Source organism: Porites lutea, chromosome 9 (assembly GCF_958299795.1).
Source record: "Porites lutea chromosome 9, jaPorLute2.1, whole genome shotgun sequence".
NCBI classification, from domain to species: domain Eukaryota; kingdom Metazoa; phylum Cnidaria; class Anthozoa; order Scleractinia; family Poritidae; genus Porites; species Porites lutea.
In genome coordinates this window covers 1,231,787-1,257,500 of record NC_133209.1, presented here as the reverse complement: position 1 = coordinate 1,257,500, position 25,714 = coordinate 1,231,787, and the positions used below count along the sequence as shown (strand labels likewise).

Genomic DNA, 25,714 nt, shown 5'->3' with positions numbered 1-25,714 from the left:
ATAATAACGACAATAATTATCAGATAAGATACCTCAATAGTGAACTCCTCTGAGGGCGTTACAGTATATATTTACATCATGAGTAAACTCAGTAATCGTATAGTAAGAACTAAAGTCTCGAATTAAAATGTACAAACTATATGAAATAAAAAAATACAGGACTTTCGGCTAAAAGCTTGGTAAAATGAATATGTAAATACCATATTGTTAGTTCCTTACTAAAAAGCCATAACCGAGTCTCTGAGGTTATGTTCTCTCGAGTCTGACAAGCAATCTGTTGCGCTGGCGTGAAAGCGGAGTGACAAGGTCGATAAAAAATTAGCTATTATTATTCTTCTTGTAATTTAAGATAGCAATTTGGCATTAGTTGTTAGTATCTGTCTCACAGATTAAGTAAAATCGCTCCAGTACTTAAGAAACTATATAAAGCACGGGGAGAGTTTTGTCCAAAAAAAAAGAAAACATCGTACACAACTGACCGAAAGGGATATCCAGGGGCTCGTTGTCTTCGTCCTTTTCAGGCGCATTATCCACATCCGGGGATTCTCTATCGACGCTAACATTCGACATTTTCAAAGTTGTATCCAGCGCGTATATCAAAGAAGAGACATCACTTTGCCTTCGAGGATTTCTGCAACAGCAACGGTAAATCATCAGAATCGTATCAAGAAACTTGACTGAGTAATAGAGGTCTCAACCTCGTCCCCAGGGTCTTCTCAGTTTCTAATATGGCGGCGGAGGGTCTTCTTCCCTACTACCGCCAAATTGGAGAATGAGAAGACCCTGAGGGAAAGGTTATAAAAGGTCTCTGCTATGTATGTTCAATTAAGAGGGAAAAACCAGGCGAGTAGAGGTCAACGGATTTAAATGTTTGGAAGGAAGGCTTCCAGGAATACAAAACTCATTGACATTAGTAAAATGCCAGACATATTAAGAAATTCGAACACTGAAAGTAAAAGTGCCTTACACCTCCCCGCATTTCCAGGAAAACATTCCCTTTTTCACTTGTTTAGAGAGAAATTGCGTACCCTAGACCTCGTCAGGGGTTTTATAAACGAGGGGGCTTATCGCAGTGCTTATAACACGACTAGAAGCAAGAGCTAAGAGGGGAGCTTATATCTGGGAGGGGGAGTTTATAACTAAAAACCGGATTTATTTTTTTGTTTATAGGTAGATGGGCCTAAAACTTGGTGGCTTAATAAGCGGGGCGGGGGGGGAGGGGGGAGGGGTTAAGGAAAAGTTTTAAAAAGATAATCTGGGTAAAACCACTGTTTTCTGACCCACCTATGTGCGGATGCTGCAGATTCCTCCATGCTGATTTCTTCCAGTTCAGAATCTGAATCACTATCCTGTTTAATCAATCAACCATGAAAATACTACATAAATAAATACTCCTCAAGTCAATTTACTCGATGCGAGTGCGCGGAGAAGGCTTGGAACCGAACGAGGAAGCGAATTTTCCTGAAAAGCTTGACGGGTGACGAAGATCTATTGTATTTTTTAAACAGGCGGGGATTCAAAAGTAGTGACGCCTTGTTTTTGTGGGATTTGGCTAGCGAAAGTCAGGATGGGTGCATTTGCGAAAGACAAAGACAAAAATTTACAAGCACAAGCTGTACAATTACTCTTGAAACGTATGTGACGACTTACAGGTGTGGAGGATGCTATGGAAGAGTTCGACTCCTGTCGAGGAATGGGACGAGCACCATCCGGGACATCGTACCCCTCTGCTGCCAACTGACGCCTGGGTTCAATCACTGCTGATCCTTGTTTCGGAGTTGCTGAAGAACCCAAACACGATTCATTTAGCAAATTTAGTACAATTAGTTCAAAGGAGCATGATAGATATGGAACCTAATTAAGAGCGATACGCACGAGGGCCAATGCATGCACATGAGGAGTAAATACCATCTTCATACAGCTATTTCGAGAAAGGTTGTCGGAAAAAAGTGTACGCGACAATCCCGAAACGTATTGTGAGTGGTTTTGAGTTCTCTGGTCTTTAAAGAAATTTGAAAGAATGGCACGAGAGGCCATGGACGTATGTTTGCAAGCGCTAAAAGAAAGAACAAAAGTAGGTTCGATAGCTTCAGTGTCAGGAACAGTGTATTGATCATATCGGCATATTACCTTTCAGGATTGTCGCGTGCACAACCTTTACCGAAATAGCTGTATCTCCATAGCTCTAACTATAGAGAAAAAACTAGCCTACTGACCAGCCTTTTTTTCGAGTTTTTCAGGCGACACGAAGCGGGCGTGGAACGCGAGACACGCGCGACTGGGAAATCCGCGCGAAAAAAATGAAACGCATATTCTTTTTCTGGGCATTTCTCCATCACGCGTGTATCGCGCTCCCCGCACGCTTCGCGCACGTCCTCACTCGCCTGAAAAACGCGAAAAAATATCGCCTGTTCTTAGAAATTGACACTAGATCCTCTTCACTGATACTTTTCCTTTTGTATTAGGTTTGGTGCCATACTTTAAAATAGTTATTAGTTGATTGATGTAATGACTGACTGATTGGTTCATTTGTCTATAGTGGCTCCTGGCAATTATGTCAGAGCAGTCGCCAGACAAATCCACGTACAAAATACAGAATGCACTCTGTAAGTATTCATTACGCTTTCAGGCAAAGCACTCCTTTGAATGAGGGGACCCAAAATTTGCCCATACAGTTAAAAATCACACACAATGGTTTGTCTGGTACGGTCGTTTCGCCTGCGAGTCGTTTCGCCAACGTGTGAGGTCTGTTCCCTAACTGCTTTCGCCTGATCAGTAGCTGAAAGAATGAGGTTGCATATACATGCGTATCGCTCATTTCGCTTCTTAAAGCGAAAGGACTCACTGGTAGGCGAAACGACCGGTCTTTGTTGGTCTACCTCCTGCATGTCCTTCCTGAGATCTTCTGACTTTTGCGGCTATCACTTCATTTGGAGAAGGAAGTACAGCTACTGTGGGAGGGGTGAGAACGGCACTTTTGTCTCCTTTTTGTTTCTGCTTGAGCCTCCGTCTTTCTCTTGCTGATAAACCACTCTGTAAAATAAACACGACAAAAAGATCAATTAGAAGATATCATTCATACATAAATCCAAGCTCTTTGACTTTATTAAAAGTAGATAAACGCTTGACACATGCTTGTGTTCCTTTTATACATTATAATAAAAAAACAGCATAATCAGCAGCATCACATGAAGGTACAAACGTGTAACATGGAATTTTGGATCGAAACTATATTCTCAACAGTAACACAGTATGCTAGAAATACAAGACTATATAACTTACTGAAGGTGTGCTTTCACTCACGGACTTTTGACTAAAAGAAAGAAAATTTACATCAATATTTTAAAAAATTATGGAGAGGTAACCTTCGGTAATAGTATATAATTTAAGTTAAAGAAATTCTTCATCTCAGGACTCAAGTATATTCCATGTCACAAATGCTAGAGTAAAAGTTGTCACAGGGCTAATAAAATGTGCATCTCATAGATTAATTACATTCATAAGCAGTTGCAGATCCAGGGGAGGGGCCTGGGGGGCTGGGGCCCCCATTATTTTTGGACCAAACTGAGGCCCGAAGGGCCGAAAAAATTTTTTTGGGAGACTGCCTAACCCCCCCCCCCCCCCCCCCCCCTCTTATCTAAGAGTCTGGATGACCGGGCCTCCCCCTTATCGCAAGGTCTGGATCCAGCACTGATAAGGTACTCTACAAATTAAGAGACGGTTAGAAAATGTGCATCACCTTATTTCTGAATCTGCTGTGTTTTTATCATCTTCCTCTTCCTCCTCCTCTTCCTCAGCATAATGTGATCTGGATGCACTGGTTTGAACTTTGTATCTCCTCCTTACTCTTGGACTCCTAGAAGCTGGCAAATCTCCACCTGGGGGGCCTCCCTTGGGAGGTTGTGGCAAGGGTCTTTGAGGCTGCTGAGACTTGTGTAAAAAAAAAACAAGGACAGTTTAATTGAAATGCTAACTGCTTTAGTTTATTAAATCCTGTCTTAACCATTTTCAAAGGAATCCTGTGTCTAAGACTCCGTAAAAATGACTACCTACAACAAGGAAGAAATCTTTGAAATAAAAGAAATGTTCACTATTTGGAATTTATGTACTGAGAATGTTGATGGCCTGGAAGTCATAAGTTTGTTTTTACCTTACGGATTCCTTCTGTTTGACACAACAAGTTCAGAAAGCTTTTGTTTAAACTCCTGCCACTGGTTGTTCAAAAGTTGGGTGGCACTATCCACCGGATAAATCGCTATCAAGCTGGTAAGTAGTACAAAGACCAATTGCATTATCCACTGAATAGTGATTTATCCAGTCGATAAGGCTATCCACCTTTTGAACAACTGGGGCCTGAAGTGAGTCTCTATCATAACTTACAAAAGCTCTGCACAGGGGTGGGGAAAGGAGATTTCCTTTAGTGCCCCTTATCACCCTCTTCTTTCCTTAGTCCTTGTTCTAGCCTGTACACAGACGTTGTTTTGTTTTTCTTTTCGTTCTTTTCAAAAACGTCGGCAAGCGAAGCAAGCATGTGGGAATGAGCACAGACCCTGCTGCACTGGCGGTCAATAAATCCTGTGCGGTTTATATTTTATCACCCGTGCTCAACAGACTAACAGGCTATCCTTGTTCTGCCTCAGATACAAAGTGAGGTACTGGTAAACTACTTTCAAATAACAACATGATCCCAGATTAATAACTTGATGTGCATACATACCTCAGTTCTAGGTGTCCTGGACTTGCTTACACTAGGTAATGGCCTCTTCTCCTCCTTGACTGGACCTTTTTCCCCATTCTCAGCTGATCTCCTAACAGAATTATCCTCATAAACAACTTTCTGTTTAGCTGCATTTTTATTTGACAATTTTTCACTCGCAGATTTTTTTCTTTCAGCCATTTGTTTTTTAATCACCTCTCGCTGTTTCAAATCCTCTGATTCTTTCACGTGTATCTCTGTTCTTCCTTTACCCTCTGAAGAACCACTTGATGAACTAACAGATTCTACAGAAGATCTTTCAGGTTCATTTCTTGAGGAGGGTTTTGGTGAGTTCTGGGGTGGCTTTTCCTCATCTATAACACATTCAATAGCAGAGGCTGTGGCAATAGGAACATTAAGTCCTGACCCAGAATACCCTGAATCAGATTTGGAGGACTGGGATTTGGACACTCCTGATTTTACGCTTGCTGTTCTTTCTTCCTTCGATCCTCCTTTTGATTTTTGAACCCTGCAAAGTTTGAGTACCATCCATGTTACTATAGCACTGTCGTTAGGGGCTAGAGGCATATTTGTTGAAAGTCTGAGTTATTATTAGCAGGCCCAAAAAGCTGTTTCATGTTTGTTGTGTTCAATTGCATTCCGGATCTTGGTTTTAATGATTTTGGAAGTAATACAATACAAACTGTAAGTTAATGAAACAGAGGACGAATGAATGGTTTGTGAGCTTGGACCCAGAACGATTCATTACATTTTGATTTTAAAAAGGCTACAGTCCTGAATATCAGTTAACAGGAGTTTCCAGAAACAGAACCTACAGGTTGAGAAGTCTACCCAGCTAATGGAAAACTGAGCCATGGTTACTTCCAATGCACCATGGCTGCTCTAGCTATTTTACTATACTCTTTTATTGAGAATTTTCTTGAAATAAGTAAACTAAGTTATTTAGGTCTACAGTCACGTGAAAAACTCAGTTATCTTACTTCTAGCATGACACAAACAATAACAACACAACCATACTACTTGCCTATTTTTTGTTCCTTCCAAAAATAGAGCTATTTGTTTCTTGATGTAGCCATGTCGCAGCAGACGTTGAGCACTGGGTCTTTTCTCTGGCTCTAACTCAAGCATACTTTGTACAATTAAACACAGATCACTGCTGTAGTTTGATGGGAGTGGTGGCGTCTGAAAATAAATATCTTTCCTTAGGTAATTCAAGTAGCTATCAAAGAAACTTGAGATCTTTAAACATTTCCTCTACTTTTAAGTCACTTCATATCCTTTCCACTTTCTGTCAAAGCTAAATTGATCAACAAATTAAGGATCATTAAACGGAAGTAGTTAGTTCACCTGAAGCATAATACTCTATGTGCACAGATCAATATACAACACAAAATGTTCACAATGGATCAAATGACCAAATCAGACAGTCTGTTCTCTCACACAAAGCAGCACAATTATTAATAGTATATCTTTATAAATCCTATTTTTGTAGCTACTTAATGAGACTGCATTTTATTGAATAATTTAATCACTGAATGGGTCTCAATTCTCCCATTTAACAAAGTTCTTATACTGTACTCACCTTTCCTTTAAGAATCTTGTAAACCAAAGAACTCATATCTTTTGCATTAAACGCATGCCTCAATGTGCACATCTCATACAAACAGCAACCTAAAGCCCACACATCGGACTAAGAAATAAATTTATAGAAGGTTAATTTACATTAATATAATACAATTAATAACTTTCAGTGATTCAAACTTCCTTCATTTTTAATGACAACATTGAGAAAGTTGGGAGAAAGCAATAACTTATTATTAACTTAATTATCAAGTTTAGTGGCAGGACTAGAGTTTAGGGGGCCATTCGGAGACAGAAACAAAGTATCATCTTAACACCTGCCCAAAGAGCCTTGGATTTAGAGTCTGCTGGCCATTCTTACACCCTCCCTGTAAAAATGTTGTTATCCAAGAATTTTTTGGATCAAGCCAAAATTTTCTTTGGACCAGGAAATAAGGGAAATTCTGAATCAAAGTAGGTTGACTAATGGTTTAACCAGGCTGAGAATGGATTAAACCTAGATAGAAGCATCAACACAGATAACTGTCTTAGGTTTCTCCTTTCCTACCACCCCCTCCCCCCCCTCCTCTTTAAGAAATCAATTTTCTAGTTTGAGACCAGTAAAGAACTGAGAACAGCAGTACCTTGTGGTTGTAGGGTTTATTGGAGAAAAGCTCTGGAGACATGTAATATGGTGTTCCAATGAGGGTAGTTGCCATGTCTGAGGATGTTTCTAGCACTCTCGCTATACCAAGATCACCAACCTGTGGCAAGACAGAATTTTAGAACTTTCATATTTAATAAATTATTTACAATTAAAATAAATTAAATAATCATGAGTATAACAATGAGGCAATCTGCACTCTTAAGCACAGGCAGCCCAAGCGCACTAGTTGTGGGTTCGGGCTTCAGAGGTCATTTGGTCGGAATATACTAGAATTATTAGTGTATTATCTGATGCCAAATAAATGCAAAAAGTCTTAAAGATATGAAGTCTTCTTGTTTGTCTATCTTTACTAGTAGCCTTTAAGATAACGAAAATCGATATTTCTTGCATTATTACATGTGATTCGGGCCCTTATCGTTCGAATTTTATCACATGTATTCGAATCTACAACGCTAAGAGAAAAAAAAAAATCATGATCACGCGAAATATTAATTCAAAAAGCTCCCTTACCTTTAGTTCATAGCCACTCTGTGTCCTATGGTCGGTTTAAACGCCGTTTAGTCAACTTTCTTTCCATCGAATACTGAACACTATAAAAGAAGGGAAGGCTGGAGACCTTCCAACCGACGCTCGCCGCTCGAAGGCCAATAAATTCCAAACAAAGCGACCGATCTCCCTAAAATTGCCACCAGCCAGACCGAAGAGTGTATACCTACCCGTTCGACGAGCGCCAGGTTCTAAATTCGGCTGCATGAGCTCGTGGAGCGCTGCATTTCGCATCGATTCTGGCCAGCTTCGCTTCACCATGATGCGCAATCTGAACTGTTATCCTACGAGATTTGAATCTTGGAGCTTGGCGACCGCGTCAGATCGACAAAACGTCACTCTCGCGGGGGAGGGTCGTCACTTTTGCCCTATTGCAAACCGACACCAACATAATTATTAGAATTTGTTTCACTTACCATATTTTCCACTCTTCTGAACAGCCAAAAGATTTTCTTTTCTTCGGAGGAGGAAAATCCTCCTATTGTCTGGCTACTTTTGATAACATCGTTATCAACAGACTTTCTTCAAACGCTAGACACACGCGATCGCCACACGTGATTTTTACTAACAAACAAGCTACGTGAAGAAGAAAAATAAATTTTAGGGTAGCTCTGAAATGAACTGTTGTTAAAATACGAAAGGAAATATCGAACTTGAAAAGAACTACTGATCCAGACAACTGACTGCCACGAACTGATTTTGTAACCGTTATTGGCAAGATTTAAATCTCAAATCGGAGAAAAGACAGTTGGGGACGTTTTTGGGTTTCATGTGTCATACACGCGTGACCTGTTTCCGGCCGAATTAAACGCACCGGCTCCCGGAGGGTGTCGGTTTGCGATAGGGCAAAAGTGACGACCCTCCCCCACGAGAGTGACGTTTTGTCGATCTGACGCGGTCGCCAAGCTCCAAGATTCAAATCTCGTAGGATAACAGTTCAGATTGCGCATCATGGCGAAGCGAAGCTGGCCAGAATCGATGCGAAATGCAGTGCTCCACGAGCTCATGCAGCCGAATTTAGAACCTGGCGCTCGTCGAACGGGTAGGTATACACTCTTCGGTCTGGCTGGTGGCAATTTTAGGGAGATCGGTCGCTTTGTTTGGAATTTATTGGCCTTCGAGCGGCGAGCGTCGGTTGGAAGGTCTCCAGCCTTCCCTTCTTTTATAGTGTTCAGTATTCGATGGAAAGAAAGTCGACTAAACGGCGTTTAAACCGACCATAGGACACAGAGTGGCTATGAACTAAAGGTAAGGGAGCTTTTTGAATTAATATTTCGCGTGATCATGATTTTTTTTTTCTCTTAGCGTTGTAGATTCGAATACATGTGATAAAATTCGAACAATAAGGGCTCGAATCACATGTAATAATGCAAGAAATATCGATTTTCGTTATCTTAAAGGCTACTAGTAAAGATAGACAAACAAGAAGACTTCATATCTTTAAGACTTTTTGCATTTATTTGGCATCAGATAATACACTAATAATTCTAGTATATTCCGACCAAATGACCTCTGAAGCCCGAACCCACAACTAGTGCGCTTGGGCTGCCTGTGTCTTAAGAAGTATTTCTGGCTGCACAAGAACTTTACAACAACACAATACAGTCAAGTCAAGTCAATTTTTATTTAAACTCACACAGAATAATAATTAATACAAATTAGTGCTTTAAAATATAAAATCGATAGATTGTGAACGAAAAGAAATTTTCAATTGTAGGTTCATTGTGCAGTTCACTTAGAAAATAACTTAAAGATACCAAACTTCTGGAATTAATGGCACCGCTTGTTTATTTGTGTTTATGCCTACATCATAAGTACAAAGAGGACTTAATCAATCTTCATTTTTGACTTACTTTAATGATATTGCTCTTTGTCAAGAAAATGTTCTGAGTTTTAAGATCCCTGTGTAAAACATGCCTCTCATGCATGTACTGTGAAAAAAAATACCATTCACAAATTACATGTGTTGCTGATACACAATATTGAACTTTAGTAAGGACAACCTTCCACACAACAAGCAGTCAACTGCACGCCTTAAATACAGACAACATTTCAAAACTGTAACATGTCCAAGAGTATTAAGCTAGTAATGATAGTGCAAATGGACCCAATAACTCCTGTTGGCCCAACAATGTTGGGAGTTGCATTCAGTTTGCAAGTCGCTAAACATCTGACCAGTTTCAAACTCTTAACAACATGCAACAACATGCAATAGGGTGTGCACACATATGTAACATGTAACATCCAACAATTTTGGGAGTTGTTGGCCAACAATGTTGCGTCCGTTTGAATGGAGCTTTGAGTCTGCTGTATTAAGAAAATTATTTAGGTCTAGATTTTAAGCGACATATAATTCATATAACTGGACAGTAAGATGGACTCAATGAGAAAGAGTTCTGTTCCATCTAGGTTACAAAAGTCATCTGGAAAACAACCTCATTATTTTTAATCGCCTGCCTTTCATTTTGGCTTCATCATATTCTTATACAGAACAAGGAAATGTATTGATGGTCATCACATGAGTTTACCATAATCTAATCCTAAAAATCTAGCAATGATTCATTTTCCACTGAAGTTAAGTAACTAACCGGGCTTAACTAATTAAACACTCTGTCTGATAATAATAATTTAATTCCTTTATTTACCACCTGCAGCATACAACACTTATACTAGTGGGGCTCAGCAAATGACTGAAACAAATAATATTATTCAAATCAAACATAACATGGTTAAGAATCCCAACTGGTCAGAGGCAAACCAGCTGGCTATTTAAAAACGTGGACAAGGATTGGAACTCAGGACTACCATGAACAAATCCAGCTAGTGGTCAGGGTGGGACTTGAACTCGGGGCCTCTAAATTGCAAGTCCAGCGCTCTTACTGCTCGGCCACGCTGCCTCCCTTACTAGTTATTTTAAACAGTAGCTCGCTCTGAGATGGTCATGTTTGGGACCAGTACTAAGTGTCCATCTAAGAGTGATGCCCATTTTATAGAGAGTCAAATTAAGGGAGTAAAGAAAGGCAGGGAACAACTCTAGGTGTCTGTCTTATGGTAAGTAGTGCATATTAAGAGAGAGTCAACTGTAATATAATTTTATCAATCGTCTACCTGTAGTGCCATGGCAATTTGAACAAACCACTCAACAATTTGTGTTTCTTCCAAGGCTTTCCCCAGCTTAGCTTGTTGTTTTAGCTTTGAGTAGAGATCACCTCCTTCACAAAAGTTCATTACAATAAACAGAAATCCTGAATCATTTTGAAATGATTCTCGATAAGAAACAATGTTTGGATGGCGTAGCTGTGATAACAATTTTGCCTGCAAGGTAAGAAAAGAGTACATTGACTTGGTAATAAACTCAAGCCACCTCAAAGTTACTCATGTCTGAGTCCCATAATAACCCTTTAAGCCCCCATATACATGTACAAATTCTCCAAACTGATCTCTATACATTTCCTTAAAGAATGAGTTGAGAGAATCTGATAAAGGATAAAAGCATTTTCTCTTAGGTGATCATTTTATTAATTCTCATAACCTAATCTCTTGACATTGTATGGATATTGTTAGGAGAAAATTGATGTTGGTCACTATTGGGACTTAAAGGGATAATATTACCTCTCAAAAATTAGGAATCTATATATCCCAAGTACATTTATAAAGGCAGTTATTATGTTGTTGTCAAAAGTTATGGTTAAATACATAAATATTTTGGATGGCCCCAGAGGTGTGGAATATTGTCCATTTTCTATGAGCCCTGGAGATAACTCACTCAGAGAGCCCTCTTTTCTTCCTTGTTGTTGTTCAGTATAGACTGAGATGAAAATATTGTTGTGTGAGTGTACACTCTAGGTTTGAAAGGCTGTATGTATAATCAACCCTGTGTAATCTAATCTACATATTAACTTTCATTACAACCAGGATGAGAAAGACACATTTGCGAGCCAGATTTGTCATTCATCTTGCTGAGTTTTTTAATGGAAAGGCTCATTCCAGTAAATTACCCATATCTCATTGGAATACTGCAAAGGTGTTGAAGTGAATTAATCATTGTAGTAATGAAGGCAGTACTCAAAAACCTTTTCCTCATTGTTCAAGAGCTTCTCAATGCCCAAAACAACATTTTGTAATAATAATAATAATGGAAACTTTATTTGTGTTTTTCAATGTACGATCATAAATCTCACTACGTATAGGCAATTTACAAATGCTGCTTGAGATTGAATTATTCAAAAAAAAAAAAAGAAAAGAAAAGATAATAACAATAATAATAATAATAATAATAATAATAATAATAATACATCACTATTATCCTTATTATTATTTTAATTTTTATAATAGAGAAGTTTTTTAAAGAGAAATTGGAACTAAAGGTGTGGGTTCCCAAGTCTGTTGATCCCCAGTTTAGTAACACCCCAAAATTGCTACCACCCCACTGGGGTATGTGACAGGAAGAAATTGTAGACTACAATGTCAATCACCTGGGTAAATCTATCTAGTTGATCATCTGTAGTTAATTAATCATGTAACTCCAAAACGAAGTCCGCATAAGTAGGGATTAGTTCAAACAGAACTACCTTCAGATATAATAAAGTTACCTTGCATGAAAAGAAACCTTGCATTTCATACCTTGCATGAAATGAAAAGTTAATGTTGCATGTTTGTTTAAACTAAGTTTATAAAATTTGCGTCAACAAGGAAGCTGTGACTCATCTCAATATTTACCTCCTGTTCTGCGGCTTTCCTTTCTCTAACAGAAGCTTTAGACAAATCCACTTTCTTCATAACATACTAAAATACCAGACGAAAACGGCGAGAAAAAAATACAGTCAGTACCACACAAATTTGGCTTGAATCAAAGGAACAGAGCTCACAAATTCAGACGCTTTAATTTATCATGGTAGAATCAAAATGCCGGAGAGTAGTACTTGAATATAAAACGCTGCATACTACCTGTTTTTTATCTTTTCTGTGTTTTACAAGGTATACTTCTCCATAGCTCCCTTTACCGATAACCTTGCCAATGGCATAATGATCAAAAGGCATATTTTCTGCTTCGATCGATATGTTCGCTTCATAAATTCAAGTTGTAATAAGCTCACGATTGTTCCAACATCGTCGCACGACACGACAAGCCTTCAACCCCGATACTTTATAGGTCCAATTAAGCCACCGTTAGCCATTGGAACTGGAGGTTCAGCAGAACGTAACTTAACCCGAAAAACGTCCCTGCAAATTTACAGACAGACGGGTTTGTACGGACATTTTGGACATTAAAAATCTACGCGTCGTCTGTAACTATGAGAGCAATGATGCCTTGCGCCGCGAAGATGAGTCATCTCAAGATTTTGCAGGGGACTGGGAATGATAAAAGAGTGTCGTCACGCAACGCTCTAAAAAACGACACTACCGTAGTGGTGTAGCAGACTACTCCTTTATGCGATTTTTTTTTTATGCAATTATCAAAACTTAAAATTGTTCTTTTGGTCAGAAAGGAGAATTCCGAAGAGGTAAAAAAGGAACGAGAAGGACACCTACTTTAAGGAGATAGATCTCTCAGAAATTACGACTGTTTCGTGGCGCTAGCTTGCGAGCCTCAGCTTCCCCAACCCCATACCCCTGAGGAGAGCTTGCTCGCAGGCTAAGGTAACGAAACTCATGAATTTAAGAAACGATGCAGATAAGAATGATAGCAACAACGGCAACAAACATGTTGGAATGCAAAAAAGGTGCTAACTTTTCTATTGCCTGCACTTACTTCTGAATATTCATCCTTACTTTCCAACCATCTTCCATATAACAAAAATCCTATGTGGGGAACATGTAAAATTGCAAACTTTTCTTGGCTATTGTTTTCAACTCTTGTGATTGGTCAAAATCTTTTAACACAAAAAAACACCCTGTCAAAGTGGAGTGTAAATGTATTTTATTGCGTCAAACGGCCTTCGTGTAGGTTTATGCATTCTCTGCGTAAAAATGAGATCATTTCTATGTGGGGAAAGCAAAAAACTACAGCACTCCCGCTAATCCCGCCAGCAACGCAGGCTAGGTAAGAAGTGAGATTTGAAGTTAATTTAAAAACAAGGTTCAATATCCTAGGGCGACTTGGTTTTTACGGCATCGGACCAATATATCTTCAATACCAAGTTTGGCATTTTTGTCTCACTTCGACCTAGAAAAAAGGCGTAAAATGTCAACTCTAAAAAGTGAAGCGGGCATACTCTAGGAGATAGTTACTCGCTTCTCGGGAGACTACTGGTGGTTAAACACCCAAGAAGAATGCGCACTGCATTGTGCACTACACACCCCCTTTGAGATTGTCACGCAAGATCGGCGCCATTAACGAAGGAATCGAAGATCACAAAGAAAATATAATATATAACTGAAACGAAACAATGCATTGACAAAACAGGCGCATCTGGTCAGACATCGAATAACGAATGATACGCCAGCGGGTATATACAAAACTTCTTTCTGTCATTGATTCATTTCTTGTCATTATCCTCGGCTTCTCTGATTGTCGTAATCGTAGCAAGAGCTCCGAACAAATATGTTGGGACAACATCTTTGTTGTTCACTTTTATATCCCATGTTGGGTACAGCTGAAAAGCCGGCCGATTGATCACTCCGAGGGTCAAATCTTTGGAATCTTTCAGAGTTATTGTTTTGTCAAATTCAAATCGAAAACTATTTGTGCGTGCAACTTCCACGTCATTTGAATTCTTGATTATATAAACCACTTTGGTTATTCCCGAGCCACTCCAGCTGTACTCTATGTGATAACTTGTGGAGTTAGTCTTCCACTGCTCTTCAATGTCGTACTTAGCAGTGAAAGTCCAAGATTTCTTTTTAATTACCACCGCTATCTCTTCTTTCTCGTTCAGCATGTACACAGTCCACTGCTTCAAACAAGACACACACTTCCTTGCATGGCCGATCTCATCTTTGCCATTCGGCGACAAATAAACCATGTCGTTATAGATGTCGATACCTTTTGGTCGTCTGGCGAGGTAGTGAGTTGGAAGTTCATACTTTTCAGTCGCATACTTCAGGTTTTTTTCAGCCTGGTACTTCTTGACGGTGAGACCAACAGCAAGACCGATTATTAGAATAATCACTACTAGAATTGCACCAACACAAGCTCCTGCCCTGCTGCACACGAAATCCTTAAAACCCATTTTTTTCTTACAGTTCCGTATTTCCTCTGTGAAGGAACTCTAAGGAGTTTGCTCTACTTCCGTTGTTTCTACACTGTATGGAACACCTCCTTTCGCTGTCCTCTCAACGGAATGAGTTTGACGCACAAAGCGGAAATAGCTATTTTCTGAGCAATCTCATCCCAGTTCCCACAAAAATTTTCCACGCTCATAGTTCCCGCGTCCACGCGCGAAAACTTTGAAACCAGAGGGACTGATGTTAGCGCCGATAATTTCCGAAAAAGTTGCCGATAGTTGCTAAAAAGTTGCTATTTTATTTTTAAAGTTGCCGAAAAGTTGCTGAATTTCGAAAAAGCTGCCGAGTAGCTGCTATTTTTTTTTACTTGTTGCGCTTGAAGTTAGTTTTATTGCGGTTTTTACCCGCCGGATTCGTTTGCATTTTTCTTTCGCGAGCCATTTTAGCTTTTTCGGAGGTAGCGAGATTTGCCCCCATCCTTTTTAGCTTCCTCAATAGGATTAATCGGACCTTCATCTCCGATAGCGGTTGTCCGAAAACAACCTCGTCCCCAGGGCTTTTCCCTTTTCCCATTTTTAAGGAAAAAGCTCTGGGGGCGAGGTTGGTCCGAAAAACGTGTCGTGTGATAAGTCGTGTGATACCTAAAACTGAAGGCAAGGCTGATCGGACAGCTAAAGTTGACAAATTTATTTGCCCAATAATTCGACCAGACAAAACCAGTCTTGATCAGGGGCTGGAAAAGCTAAGTGAGAATAGAATAAACGGTTGCAATATACAAAATAATACAAAAATTAAAAAAAAATTGTGACTGGTGGAGGAATACAATGGTCAAAAACTTGTGTACAGAGGCTACTTAAAAAATACATGTCAATAGATTGAGTTTCATCTCGTCTGTTCATCCATAGGGTTCAAGTGTTTTGCCTTTAGTTATCAAAAATCCTTCGCGGGCCTTACGGATACTGTCCCTGTCTGAATTTAATTAGTTCTATGTCCTTGACGGAATGATCTGGAAGAACAGCGGTAGGATGTGGGTTTCTGGCTTTTTCTATGAAGCGTCGGTGCTCTCCTACCCTGCGAGCAGAGGCTACATTTTCGCTGTGTGAGCTGGCGTGCGAAAAGTAGCCTCTGCCGACGACCGTTCAATTTTCTATCGTGCATGCGCGAAAATCGTCACGCGATTTGTAAGCAAAATTAATCGTCAGGTCTGTCGTCAAGAACGAGAAGTCCAAAGACTACTGCAAAGCTGATTTAAAACAACGTGTATTGTTTTCAATAACAATATTTCGGCATAGTCAACCCTGTGAACAGCCTCTCTGTTTGGGGAAAGAGATTTTTTCAACCTTTCCTAGACAGAGAGCCTGTACACAGGCTACGTAGCTGGTAGGATGTCTGGCAGAATGTTTCTTGTTTTTTGTTTTGTTTTTGTTTTTGTTTTGTTTTGTTTTGTTTTTGTTGCGTCGCCTCCAGCTCTTGTTGTCATAGTAACAGTTATAGATGTAGTCATACCGTATGACCTAGTGCCCAGTAAAGCGCCAAACTCAAAACACAGAAATTATGCAATATGGCGGCCGGTAATGTCTTTGTAGGGCTTGTTGTTACATGTATTTTGCTACGGTGTACTTCAGCTTTTGATTCAGCTAGCGGTGATTTTCAACGAGGTGATTTTGAGATTATCAAAGAAGACAAAATACTAGTCGGAAAATTAAAATTGGAGGAATTCATGGCGAACGCAAGAAGAAGCGATTGCTGGAAGAAAGCCGTGGAAGGAATGGAGAAACGATGCAAGAATATTGGAGATATAGAGCAAAGTTATCTCGCTATTGAGTTCACGAATTGTCATCTGTCTAAGTCAGGGAGAAAGCTGTATTCGTGTTCAAGAGACACTCAATCGATTGAAGAATGCACTGGCAAAATGGATGATACCACGTATCTTGCTTACACGACATTTTTCACTCACACGGCAAATATTTGTTTCTACGTGAAAAGCGAGCTTTGGCAGCGAAGAACGGAAGATACGATCTCAAGACTATCAAGGAATTCTCAGGATGTCGCGGCTCAATTAGAGGATTCTTCTCAAAAGCAACGTTTGGTCCTGGAGAATCAAAATACCTCGCTGAAAAATCAGAAGAAAATAATCTCAAATGAAATCCATTTAGCAGAAACGCTGAGAAACTCTACACTGAACGCCAAAAAAGCTTTTGAAGACATGAAGCAAAACGCTGTAGAACAGAAGAAAATCTTTAGTGAAACCTTTGACAGTGTCTTCAAAAGTGTTGAGAGAATCCAAAAGCTTCAGTCAATGATTCTTGGGGAGTTTATTAGTTTGCAGTCTGTAGCATTTTATGTTGCTGCTGTTTGTACTTGCTATTTCTTGTCCAGCACACCACGAACTGCAGGAGCAAGGCTTCCACTTTTCATTGCATTGCTTGTGCTTATTTTTCTTGAGCGCTTGGTGACATCTTGGGGAGTGACAGATACCCAGACATCGGACACAACGGTGAATATCTTTACCAGGATACAATATAGACAGGGTTCTCAATAGATTTTTAAATAGGAGGTGATCACTGATAAAGTAGGAGGCTCTTCAGCAAAGCCAGAGGTGTCAAAACAAAGCAAAGAAAAGCGACTTAAACACAAAGTAAGCGGCTATAAATCCCAAAGTAAGCGGCGATCAATCGCCGGGTGCCGCCTTCTATTGAGAACCCTGTATAGAGGGGGGGGGGGGGGGTAGTCTCTGATTTGAAAATGACAGGGATTCTTGTTGTCTCACTTAGAGTTAAAAAGTGCAGATTTTTGTCTCACTTAGCAGTGGCAGATCCAGACCTTCAGATGAGGTGGGGGGGGGGTGATGGTCATCCAGACCCTGAGCCTGAGATAAGAGGTGGGGCAGTCTCAAAAAAAATTTTCTTCACCCCTTTGGGCCTCAGTTTCATCTTAAAATAAGGGGGGCCTCCTCCCCTGGATCCACCACTGCTTAGAGTGATCAGGGTAGACAGCTAGTATTTCTACCCAAAAAGGTATTACTTTGAAGTTGTGGTTTACAAAATATCTATAAGTGAAATGCAAATGCTGTCATACTGTGTTGGAGTATTGTCTCCTTTAGGGATCCATTTCTAAATTCCTAATAGGCTTCCGTGTCTCCTTTATTTGGGAGACCCCCCCCCCCCCCCCGGGCATATGTTTGTAACTCACAAGACACACTTGTTTTCCTACCAGATGCTTTGCTAATTTTCATGAGTAGCATCTCAAAAAATTCATTTATTAGTTAAAAATGAAAGTTTTCCAAAACATCTCGGAGGGCCTCTCAGAGGTAAAATAACAAGCAAAACTGTACCTCCAGTCCCTATAAATCAGAGTATGGCCTGTGCAAAGCAAAGTATAGCCAGTTGTTTTGTGCCAACCTGAATACTACTAAGATATGCAAGCTGGTTGATTTGCCTGAAAGAACCATGATTAGCTAACCTAGCGTGATATTTTTTGTCTTCTTTAGGAAGCTATTCATGCAAGTCTATGGGTCTGTAGGAAACTGTTTATCATTGTAGGGGCTGCGATGCTCATCGTGGCAGGATATCAGTATCAAGACTACAACAAAATCAACTTCAACTTACTTTGCGAAATGCAGATTCAAATAAGGGACATGCAAAGATGGCAGGAAAAGGTCAATGGCTTGAAGGCTATTGCAGCTGGGGAGTCATCGAACCAGCTGCTTGGAAGGTAACACAAGGTTTAAACAATAACAGTGGCAATTTTCTTCAAAGCATCACTTTTTGTAAAAACCTCTTTAAAAAATCTGTATTTTCCCAAACGGTGTCTGCTAATTGAGCGTAGGAAGAAGGTGAGGATTGCCTAATTTGCTTTGTATGGGATTTACAGTGGTTCCTCTTTTCACATTAATAGCTGCCTATCTTCATGGCACTGTGAGAATTTGCTTACAAGATGGCAGGATGTTTATAACAGTAATTGTAAAGCTTAGTGTAAAGAAGATTAGCCATAGCTTTATCGAGTTTGTAAATAATATTTATCATTCATTTGCTACCCAGCCTATCCCAACAAAGCATTGCTTACCGAAGCTCATATCACAGCACATCACATGACACACCAGATGCCCCCTTATCATCACAAAACCTAGATGATGATGATAACGATGATGATGAGTCAGATCCTAGTTTTGTTCTCAACGATTTCGAACTGGAGAGTTTCTCGGAGGAAAGCAGTGAGGAGGAAGATGATGAGATGACAAACAACAAGAAAAGTACCCCTGAACTACAAACACCCGTTACCAAGCGGAGATCAAAAGGGACAGCAGGGACTGCAAATTCATCAACATCCAGAAAAACAGGAAGCAGAGAGTGGGTAAGGCAGAAAAAGGAAATGGTGGTTAAGGGAGCTAGTTTAAAAACCTTGAGAAGTAAATTTCCATGATCATGCATCAAAACTCGTGACTTGAAGGGCTCGAAAAAACACTTGAATTCCAGCTGGTCCCTTGGGCAAAAAGCTCTCAATTTCCTTGCTCGGGGCCACTTCTTGCTTGTCTTAGCTAATGATTTTGACTTGTCTGTACCCTTGCCCATTGGGAAAGGGCACTTTATAAGTTACCTGCCCAGCAAGAAAATCTAATTGTCCCAGACTAGGGGATTGGACTTTTTTGAGCCCTGACTTATTATTTTTCTGCCACAAATTTTGCACATTGCATACAACACAACCAGAATTTGTGACTTTACCCAAGTGGTGTGCATAAAATTCAAATTGAAACCTTTTTGTTAGCACTTTTGCATGGTTCTATTTGTTTTCAGTACCTGAAGTATTTTACAAAAAATTTTGTTTCGGAAATTTAATTTCTTAAATGTTATTTATTTTGATGTTAGGTACCTCAGTCAAGTTCGTCTCACCAATACAACTTACGCTCCAGGAGAAACACCCCTTCTTCAGATCTGCAGAGTGGCAGTTTCCTTGGTAACATGCCATCACCGTCCAAGCTGAAGGAACTGTTATTAAATGTACAGCAGAGGTCTGCAAGACGCTACACTGCTGTTGTCCGCAAACCGAGAGAAAATAGCTCTAATGACACGCCTTTGTTTTCCTCGGATGAAGAATGTTAAAACCTTCAAATTTTTATGGCACTTTCTAATAATTTTTTGACACGTCAATCCGGATTTCGCTTTTTTGTTAGGACTGTTATTTAACAGTAAACAGTATTTTATGCCGATGTCAGCGATCTTCAATTTTCTTTGATGAACAATTTTTAGAAGCTTTCCACTCTGCTTTCTCTCTTGTTATTGTTGCTAATGTTGTTTTTTTTGTTTTGTTTTTCTTTTTTGTAATTCCCTCTTTTTAATTTATTGCCATTTCGCTTATCCCTTTCTCAGGTTTTATTCGCATGTTTATTGTAGTGTAATTGCTTTGTACAGAATAAAGAGTAACAAACTTGCCCGCATTTTTGTTGATAGATAACTCCTGACTCTTTTAAGCATTTTACAACTACCCTCACTAAATCTGAAGAAAAAGAGAGACTGCGGGCTCGCAGTCCAGCTTAGTGAGGCATCCATCCTCAGACTGTGACACGTAATTGACAGTTACAGTGGAACCCCGTTAATGCGACCACCGTTGGGCCATAAAATCCTGGTCGTAATAACGAGATGGTCACATTAACGGGGTCTTCAAAATAATAAAATGAGTCAATGATTTTTACGTCTGGTTTGAAAGAATATGGCCGTAATAACGAGGTGGTCTTATAAACGGGGTGGTCGTAAGGCGGGGTTCCACTGTATCCTGTTATTCCTGGCTTGCTTTAACGATCAACTAAATGTATGCAAAACTGACAAGAGTTTTACAATTCAAAAACTTGAATCATTCGATGTAAAGTACATGTTCGTTATTTCAGCCCACTTCAATTAGTGTTATTGTCGTCTTTTTGCAAATTGAAAAGATCAAAGTCAATTTGAACTCATTCGGCAGACCTTTTCTTGGCCATTAATTACGGTTCGTTCACGTTCCCACACGTTACATCGGTGTTACATCTTCGTGGTAAATGTCTTGTACATAACACTCGAAAACGAGCGGAAATTGTCAAAAATTAAATGATTATTTTGAAGTAGCATGGCTCCGGCTGTCATAGAAGTGCAAACAAAGCGTCAAAAAGGCCGTCTACTATCAAGGTGCTACAGCTGTAGTTGAACAAATTAATCGCGCTAATGAATGCGAAGAATAAGATTTTAGTTCAATTGTTGACTTAATCCTTTGCACTTCGCTTGTCTTTGTGCCGCCCCAAGAAACACGTCAAAGGCGAAAGATTATAGAGAGCAAATAATCAGTATGCTAATGTTTTAAGTTCCTTTGTACTGAAAATGTAACCATGGAAGGTGAAAGCTCTTTGGAAAACTAAACTCAATAAGCTGGCGGCTAGCGTCTCCAAGCGATATTCTCGTTCTCATGTCGGCCCTAGCGGTCAATAACTCTCCTTTTCAACTTCTCCTTCAAGATATCGGAAAGGAATTGAAGTTAAGTGATGTTCGTTACATGAAATATCTTCTTCAAGGCCATGTTAACAAGGAGACTTTAGAACATCTTGACTCGGGACAGGAGCTCACGAAGGTTCTCCAAAAAAGAGGTTTGGTTTCAGAGAAGAAATTAGCGTTTATGAGAAAACTCTTAATTGAGGCCAAGTGTTTAAAGCAGGTGAACTTAGTGGACGAATTCAGGGAAAAGTTTAATTCTGTTTCTATAGTGGGTAAGTGACAAGTTTTAATTGATGTCATTACATTCTTTAACAACTAGCCTTTTTGTCAGGTCGGAGCACTGTCGGAGAGTAGAAAAATCTCGCCTTGTATTCGCGGTTTACTGCAGATTTAGATTTTACTGATTTTACAGATTACTGATTTCAGGAAATCCAGGAAATAAAAGTGCATAGTGATTAGTGTTTAGACTGAAATGATTACCGTTTGAGGCTAAATATATTTATCTACTGTAATCTTCTTATTCAGGGTGATGTGACGCCTGCAGCTCTGTAAAGTAAATTGCATCTTCATTGACGCCTTAGCCGCTAAATTAATCACCAACATGGTTATTTATTTTCCTTTTTCCCCCAAAATATGCTTTTAAATTGTTTCTGCTACTCTGCTGTTGTTTGTTTGTTTTTTAACAAACATCCCTTGTCAAGGCAGAAAGCCCAGTTTGAATGCCGCATAATAAAAATTTTCCAGATTTTCAGTTTCCAATTTGCCTACAAAGTAACCGCACTTGTTAAGTTTAGAATACTCCAAATTCTTTATTATGCCATCGGTAAAGATCAGTTACACGTGTGTTTGTTCATTTGTCTGTCATGTCTCGCATCAGTCGTTAGTCCTTTGTTATCAAATATCATCATTGTCATCAATATTATTACTATTATCGTCTTCATCATCATCATCATCATCATCATCATCATCATCATCATCATCATCATTATCATCATTAGATTATAATTAATGCCCGAAAGTATCACTCCAGAGAAACTGTCCATAGCTTTCATATTCTCAGGAACTGATGAACCCGGAGTGTGCAACTCCCATACTTAACCTATGCAACAGCGTTTTCACAGATCATTTTTTTAGCATCATTTTGAGCACTTTTTCTCGCGAAAATGGAAGCATCGTTCCGTACACGTGAGCATTCATAGTACGATTATTACACTGAAAAAGAAGAAGTAAATACTATCAAAACACCAGAAATACTTTTTTTCTCGGCTAGTCTCCGGTTTTTGATGACTGATTTGTGAGAGTTATTTGATAGTCAAAATTCGGGGGAAAATCGATCTAAAAATAAACTGGTCTGTGTAAACACCGTTGCACAAGCCCAAGGGAGTTGCTCACTGCGCCATATGGGCTCCTGCATTCTATAGTTTTTTGTTGCATTAGGTTATGTTAGTCAAGTTCACTCCATTGAGTAAAATCTGTTATTTTAAAACTACTCCTTAGGTGAACGACAACAGAGTCATAGAGCGTCCAGATTGAACAACAGGCGTGAAACACTTCTACGCATGATCGAAAGTCTGGAAAATGAAATTAAAGTGTGTGAAGACGCCGAAACAGAATTTTCCAATCAGATTAAAGAATGCGAAGTGCAAATCCATGCCAATAACCAAAACCTGGTTGGAGTCGAGGATGCGATTCAAAACTTAAAAAATAACATTGTTGAATATGAGGCCGATATAGAATCGTTTGAGAGAAAATTGGAGACTGTACGTTTCTTCATGAAAAAACGACAGGTGGAATTAGACAAAGTCAAACAGAAACTTGACGCAAACCAAAACAGTGCAAGCATAAAGAAAGAATTGAAAGAAAGGCAAGAAGAATATGAAAATTCCAAGAGGAGCGAGGATGAGCTTATCGCGAAACATCAACACGCTTTGGACATGGTAAGAACAACGCATGTAGAGATCAGACACAAAACACAGGACGCAATTAATCTGGAAGATAACATACACGACTTGTTGATGCAGGTACGAGTGCTTAAACAAAGCACAAGAAAACATCAGAGGACCTCAACGGAGTTACAAGAAAGACTTGAGAATCTTTCGCTTGAACTTGAAGACACAAGGCGTTTGAAACCCTTGACTCCTTTCTCGAGACCCAGGACTGAATTTTCGTTACGCTGTAGAACTGCAAAAGAGCCACAAACAACAAGAAGACTGGAGTGTAAGGTATGTAACAGATCACGAAGAACTGAAAGCAAAAGAGCGCGGATATTTACGACACCTTGAAACTGCTAGCACTTCCATTGTAATTTTACTTGGAAATCCCAAACCTTACTTCATGTCATAAAGCAATACAATGACTTTATCTCATTGTTAATTAAAGTAAGTAGGACAGAGTTTGGTGGGATGATTCTGCTCAGTCATCCCCCCCCCCCCCCCCCCCCCCCGTACCGCCTGTGACCACCCAATATTCAAAACGGAGATGCGACTATTTATCTTTGACATGTTCCCTAGTTTTACTTACTCTTACATTTTTATTTCTTTTCCTGTTGCTATCTTTTCTATATTGGAAAGATTTTAGACTACGGTGAGATTACAGAGCGAGAATCAAGAGTAGTTGGCCGAAAAGGGAAACGTGTGAGTCCACCCCAGTTCCAGTTCCCTGTGAGCGTTGCCGTTGATAGACTGGGAAATGTTTACGTGGCTGATTATGGTAACGCGCGTGTTCAAATACTGGATCTAGATGGTCATGTGACACGAGAACCACTGAACATAGGCGGGAAATGTCGACCATGCGCTCTGGCGGTCAGTCTGAGAGGAGACCTGGTAATGACCGACTCACAGATTTTAAGGGTGTTTAGCAAAGCTGGTAAGTAGGTTGTTGTTGTTGTTTAGTAGAAAAGAGTTCGGACGAAAAGAAATGGCTGGGAGCATATAACCATGAATGTGAAAAGTTATTTCTTTTCCAGCCGTGCAGGTTGTACTTTTTCTCTCCTAAGTTTCACGAATGCGATTCTTCCTTTTAGACCGCAGAACAAAATCGCTCATGATTGAACTTGTAGCATTGGGAAAAGCTGAATGATAAATTGAAAAGATTCCGTGCAACTCAATGTAGAGGATTAGAAAAGGAACAACTCTCAAGAAAATCCGTTTTGAATTTTCAGCTCAATCGCTGTTATAGAAAAAATAAACGGAGTGTAAGACATTCAGCACAAACCCCTTGTGAATTCATGGTCGCCAGTAGCAGTGGGCGATACTGCAGTATGGCTTTGCGCATGCGTGTAATACTGACCGCCGAGATCAGTTGAGATCAGAACAAACAGAATTTTTTATCATTTCTTCTTACAGGTGAACTTCTTCGACCAATTTTACCCGTCTACAGTAAGAACGACAAACGGCCAGAGCTGAGCGCTGTTGCATTTGATATCCAGGGAAATATCTACGCTGCTGACAAAGCGAATAACAGGATACAAAAGTTTACTTTCGATGGAAACTTTCTTTACTTTATCGGTGGACTACACGACTTACACTGCCCCGTGGGAATTGTTGTTAAGAGAAACGGTGAAGTGATCGTAACTGAATACGAGAATCACCGAATCAAAGTGTTTAGCCAAGAGAACCTAGGACAGAGTATTACGATTGGCGCAGTGGGAGTGGGGTCGGGAAAGTTTTCTTGCCCAAGGGGAGTGGCACTTGATCAACATGACAACATCGTGGTAGCTGACAGTCAGAACCACAGAATTCAAGTGGTTTCTTCAGCTGGTGAACCTCTGGGGACATTCGGAATGATTGGCTCAGAACCTGGATATCTTGATACCCCGTATGACGTTGCCATGGATACAGCTGGGAATATAATTGTAGCTGATGCAAAGAACCATAGGTTGCAGGTTTTTACGCGATTAGTACCTGTTTATACGGAGCACGCGACTTATGAAGAGGAGTATGAGGCTTCGGTAAAGAAAGAAAACAGCGACGACGTAGTGACGAACAATTCTGATGAAGACCGGCTCCAATTTTGCATCGATGATCTCGTTGGCTTACCTACTGAACCTCATGAAAGTTCTAATCGAGACAGTGATCAGAAAAATAAAGACGCAAATCTAGAGACCAGAAGTGTAAGGGTCAAAGAGAAAAGTGTAACCACTGAAGACTGCAGTGACGAGCCACTAATGAAAACAAAACAAATTTGTGAGAAAGGAGACACTAACAATAATGTTGTAGAGTTTGCGTAAATGTTAGATACTACCCATGATATTTTTTAGTTACCTTTAATCTAGAAAATTATTATTTTTTAAGTAATGTGGTTAATTTATTTTCCATTTCCTTACAAAAGTTCTGTCAAGCAACCAAGATCTTAGTTAAGAAATTACATTTAGAAACAATTCTATTGCAAGCAGTATCAGGGCATTCAATTTTAAGTACCCATTTTATCGTTGATGCTGGCACCTACAGGTAATCAGTATTTTCTCTCCAACCGTCAGCCGTGTAGTTTTTAACAAAAAAGAATTTACTCTTCTTCCTAACACGAGAAAGGAACCACTATCAGAATCAGAATCGCTCTCCAGTTAATTGTTAAGGTTACAGTTTTCTATTGAAACTTTTGTAC

At 39.7% G+C, this 25,714-nt stretch overlaps 4 protein-coding genes across 5 annotated transcripts in view; 2 read left to right on the top strand and 2 right to left on the bottom strand.

Annotated features, from left to right (window-relative positions):
* Positions 1-12,795, bottom strand: part of LOC140948044 (uncharacterized) — a 14,309-nt gene extending 1,514 nt beyond the window's left edge. Inside the window, exons 1-14 of one of the 2 annotated variants that reach the window (XM_073397260.1) lie at positions 12,438-12,795; positions 12,210-12,275; positions 10,599-10,805; positions 9,344-9,421; positions 6,922-7,041; positions 6,300-6,407; positions 5,742-5,899; positions 4,718-5,225; positions 3,740-3,930; positions 3,283-3,313; positions 2,880-3,033; positions 1,651-1,781; positions 1,285-1,349; positions 480-631 (exon numbers count right to left, since the gene is read on the bottom strand). In XM_073397260.1, the coding sequence (XP_073253361.1) occupies positions 480-631; positions 1,285-1,349; positions 1,651-1,781; positions 2,880-3,033; positions 3,283-3,313; positions 3,740-3,930; positions 4,718-5,225; positions 5,742-5,899; positions 6,300-6,407; positions 6,922-7,041; positions 9,344-9,421; positions 10,599-10,805; positions 12,210-12,275; positions 12,438-12,530 (2,062 nt within the window). In that variant the 5' untranslated portion in view covers positions 12,531-12,795. Of the gene's footprint in view, positions 1-479; positions 632-1,284; positions 1,350-1,650; positions 1,784-2,879; positions 3,034-3,282; positions 3,314-3,739; positions 3,931-4,717; positions 5,226-5,741; positions 5,900-6,299; positions 6,408-6,921; positions 7,042-9,343; positions 9,422-10,598; positions 10,806-12,209; positions 12,276-12,437 lie in introns of both variants that reach the window. The other variant, XM_073397262.1, reaches the window with a different exon arrangement.
* Positions 12,796-13,876: 1,081 nt separating this feature from the next.
* LOC140947507 (uncharacterized) lies at positions 13,877-14,798 on the bottom strand. The gene has a single exon (XM_073396624.1). The coding sequence runs from the start codon at positions 14,660-14,662 to the stop codon at positions 13,970-13,972; it is 693 nt and encodes a 230-aa protein (XP_073252725.1). The 5' UTR covers positions 14,663-14,798; the 3' UTR covers positions 13,877-13,969.
* Positions 14,799-16,197: 1,399 nt separating this feature from the next.
* LOC140948611 (uncharacterized) lies at positions 16,198-20,100 on the top strand. Its single transcript, XM_073397877.1, has 4 exons — positions 16,198-17,154; positions 18,148-18,371; positions 18,698-19,010; positions 19,523-20,100. Exons 1-4 carry the CDS (start codon positions 16,219-16,221, stop codon positions 19,754-19,756), a joined length of 1,707 nt encoding a protein of 568 aa, XP_073253978.1. The 5' UTR covers positions 16,198-16,218; the 3' UTR covers positions 19,757-20,100.
* Positions 20,101-21,014: 914 nt separating this feature from the next.
* On the top strand, positions 21,015-25,705 carry LOC140948572 (uncharacterized). Its single transcript, XM_073397827.1, has 4 exons — positions 21,015-21,384; positions 22,610-23,334; positions 23,683-23,977; positions 24,457-25,705. Exons 1-4 carry the CDS (start codon positions 21,087-21,089, stop codon positions 25,338-25,340), a joined length of 2,202 nt encoding a protein of 733 aa, XP_073253928.1. The 5' UTR covers positions 21,015-21,086; the 3' UTR covers positions 25,341-25,705.
* The last annotated feature ends 9 nt before the right edge of the window (positions 25,706-25,714 follow it).

What these genes read in the sequence shown, in the direction of transcription:
- LOC140948572 (XM_073397827.1), top strand. Translation starts at nt 21,087, where the DNA reads ATGTCGGCCCTAGCGGTCAATAACTCTCCTTTTCAACTTCTCCTTCAA. An exon ending in TAATTCTGTTTCTATAGTGG is followed by an intron (nt 21,385 to 22,609) that starts GTAAGTGACAAG and finishes ACTACTCCTTAG; the next exon opens with GTGAACGACAACAGAGTCAT. An exon ending in AAGGGTGTTTAGCAAAGCTG is followed by an intron (nt 23,978 to 24,456) that starts GTAAGTAGGTTG and finishes TTCTTCTTACAG; the next exon opens with GTGAACTTCTTCGACCAATT.
- LOC140948611 (XM_073397877.1), top strand. Translation starts at nt 16,219, where the DNA reads ATGGCGGCCGGTAATGTCTTTGTAGGGCTTGTTGTTACATGTATTTTG. An exon ending in TCGAACCAGCTGCTTGGAAG is followed by an intron (nt 18,372 to 18,697) that starts GTAACACAAGGT and finishes TTTGCTACCCAG; the next exon opens with CCTATCCCAACAAAGCATTG. An exon ending in AAACAGGAAGCAGAGAGTGG is followed by an intron (nt 19,011 to 19,522) that starts GTAAGGCAGAAA and finishes TTTTGATGTTAG; the next exon opens with GTACCTCAGTCAAGTTCGTC.
- LOC140947507 (XM_073396624.1), bottom strand. Translation starts at nt 14,662, where the DNA reads ATGGGTTTTAAGGATTTCGTGTGCAGCAGGGCAGGAGCTTGTGTTGGT.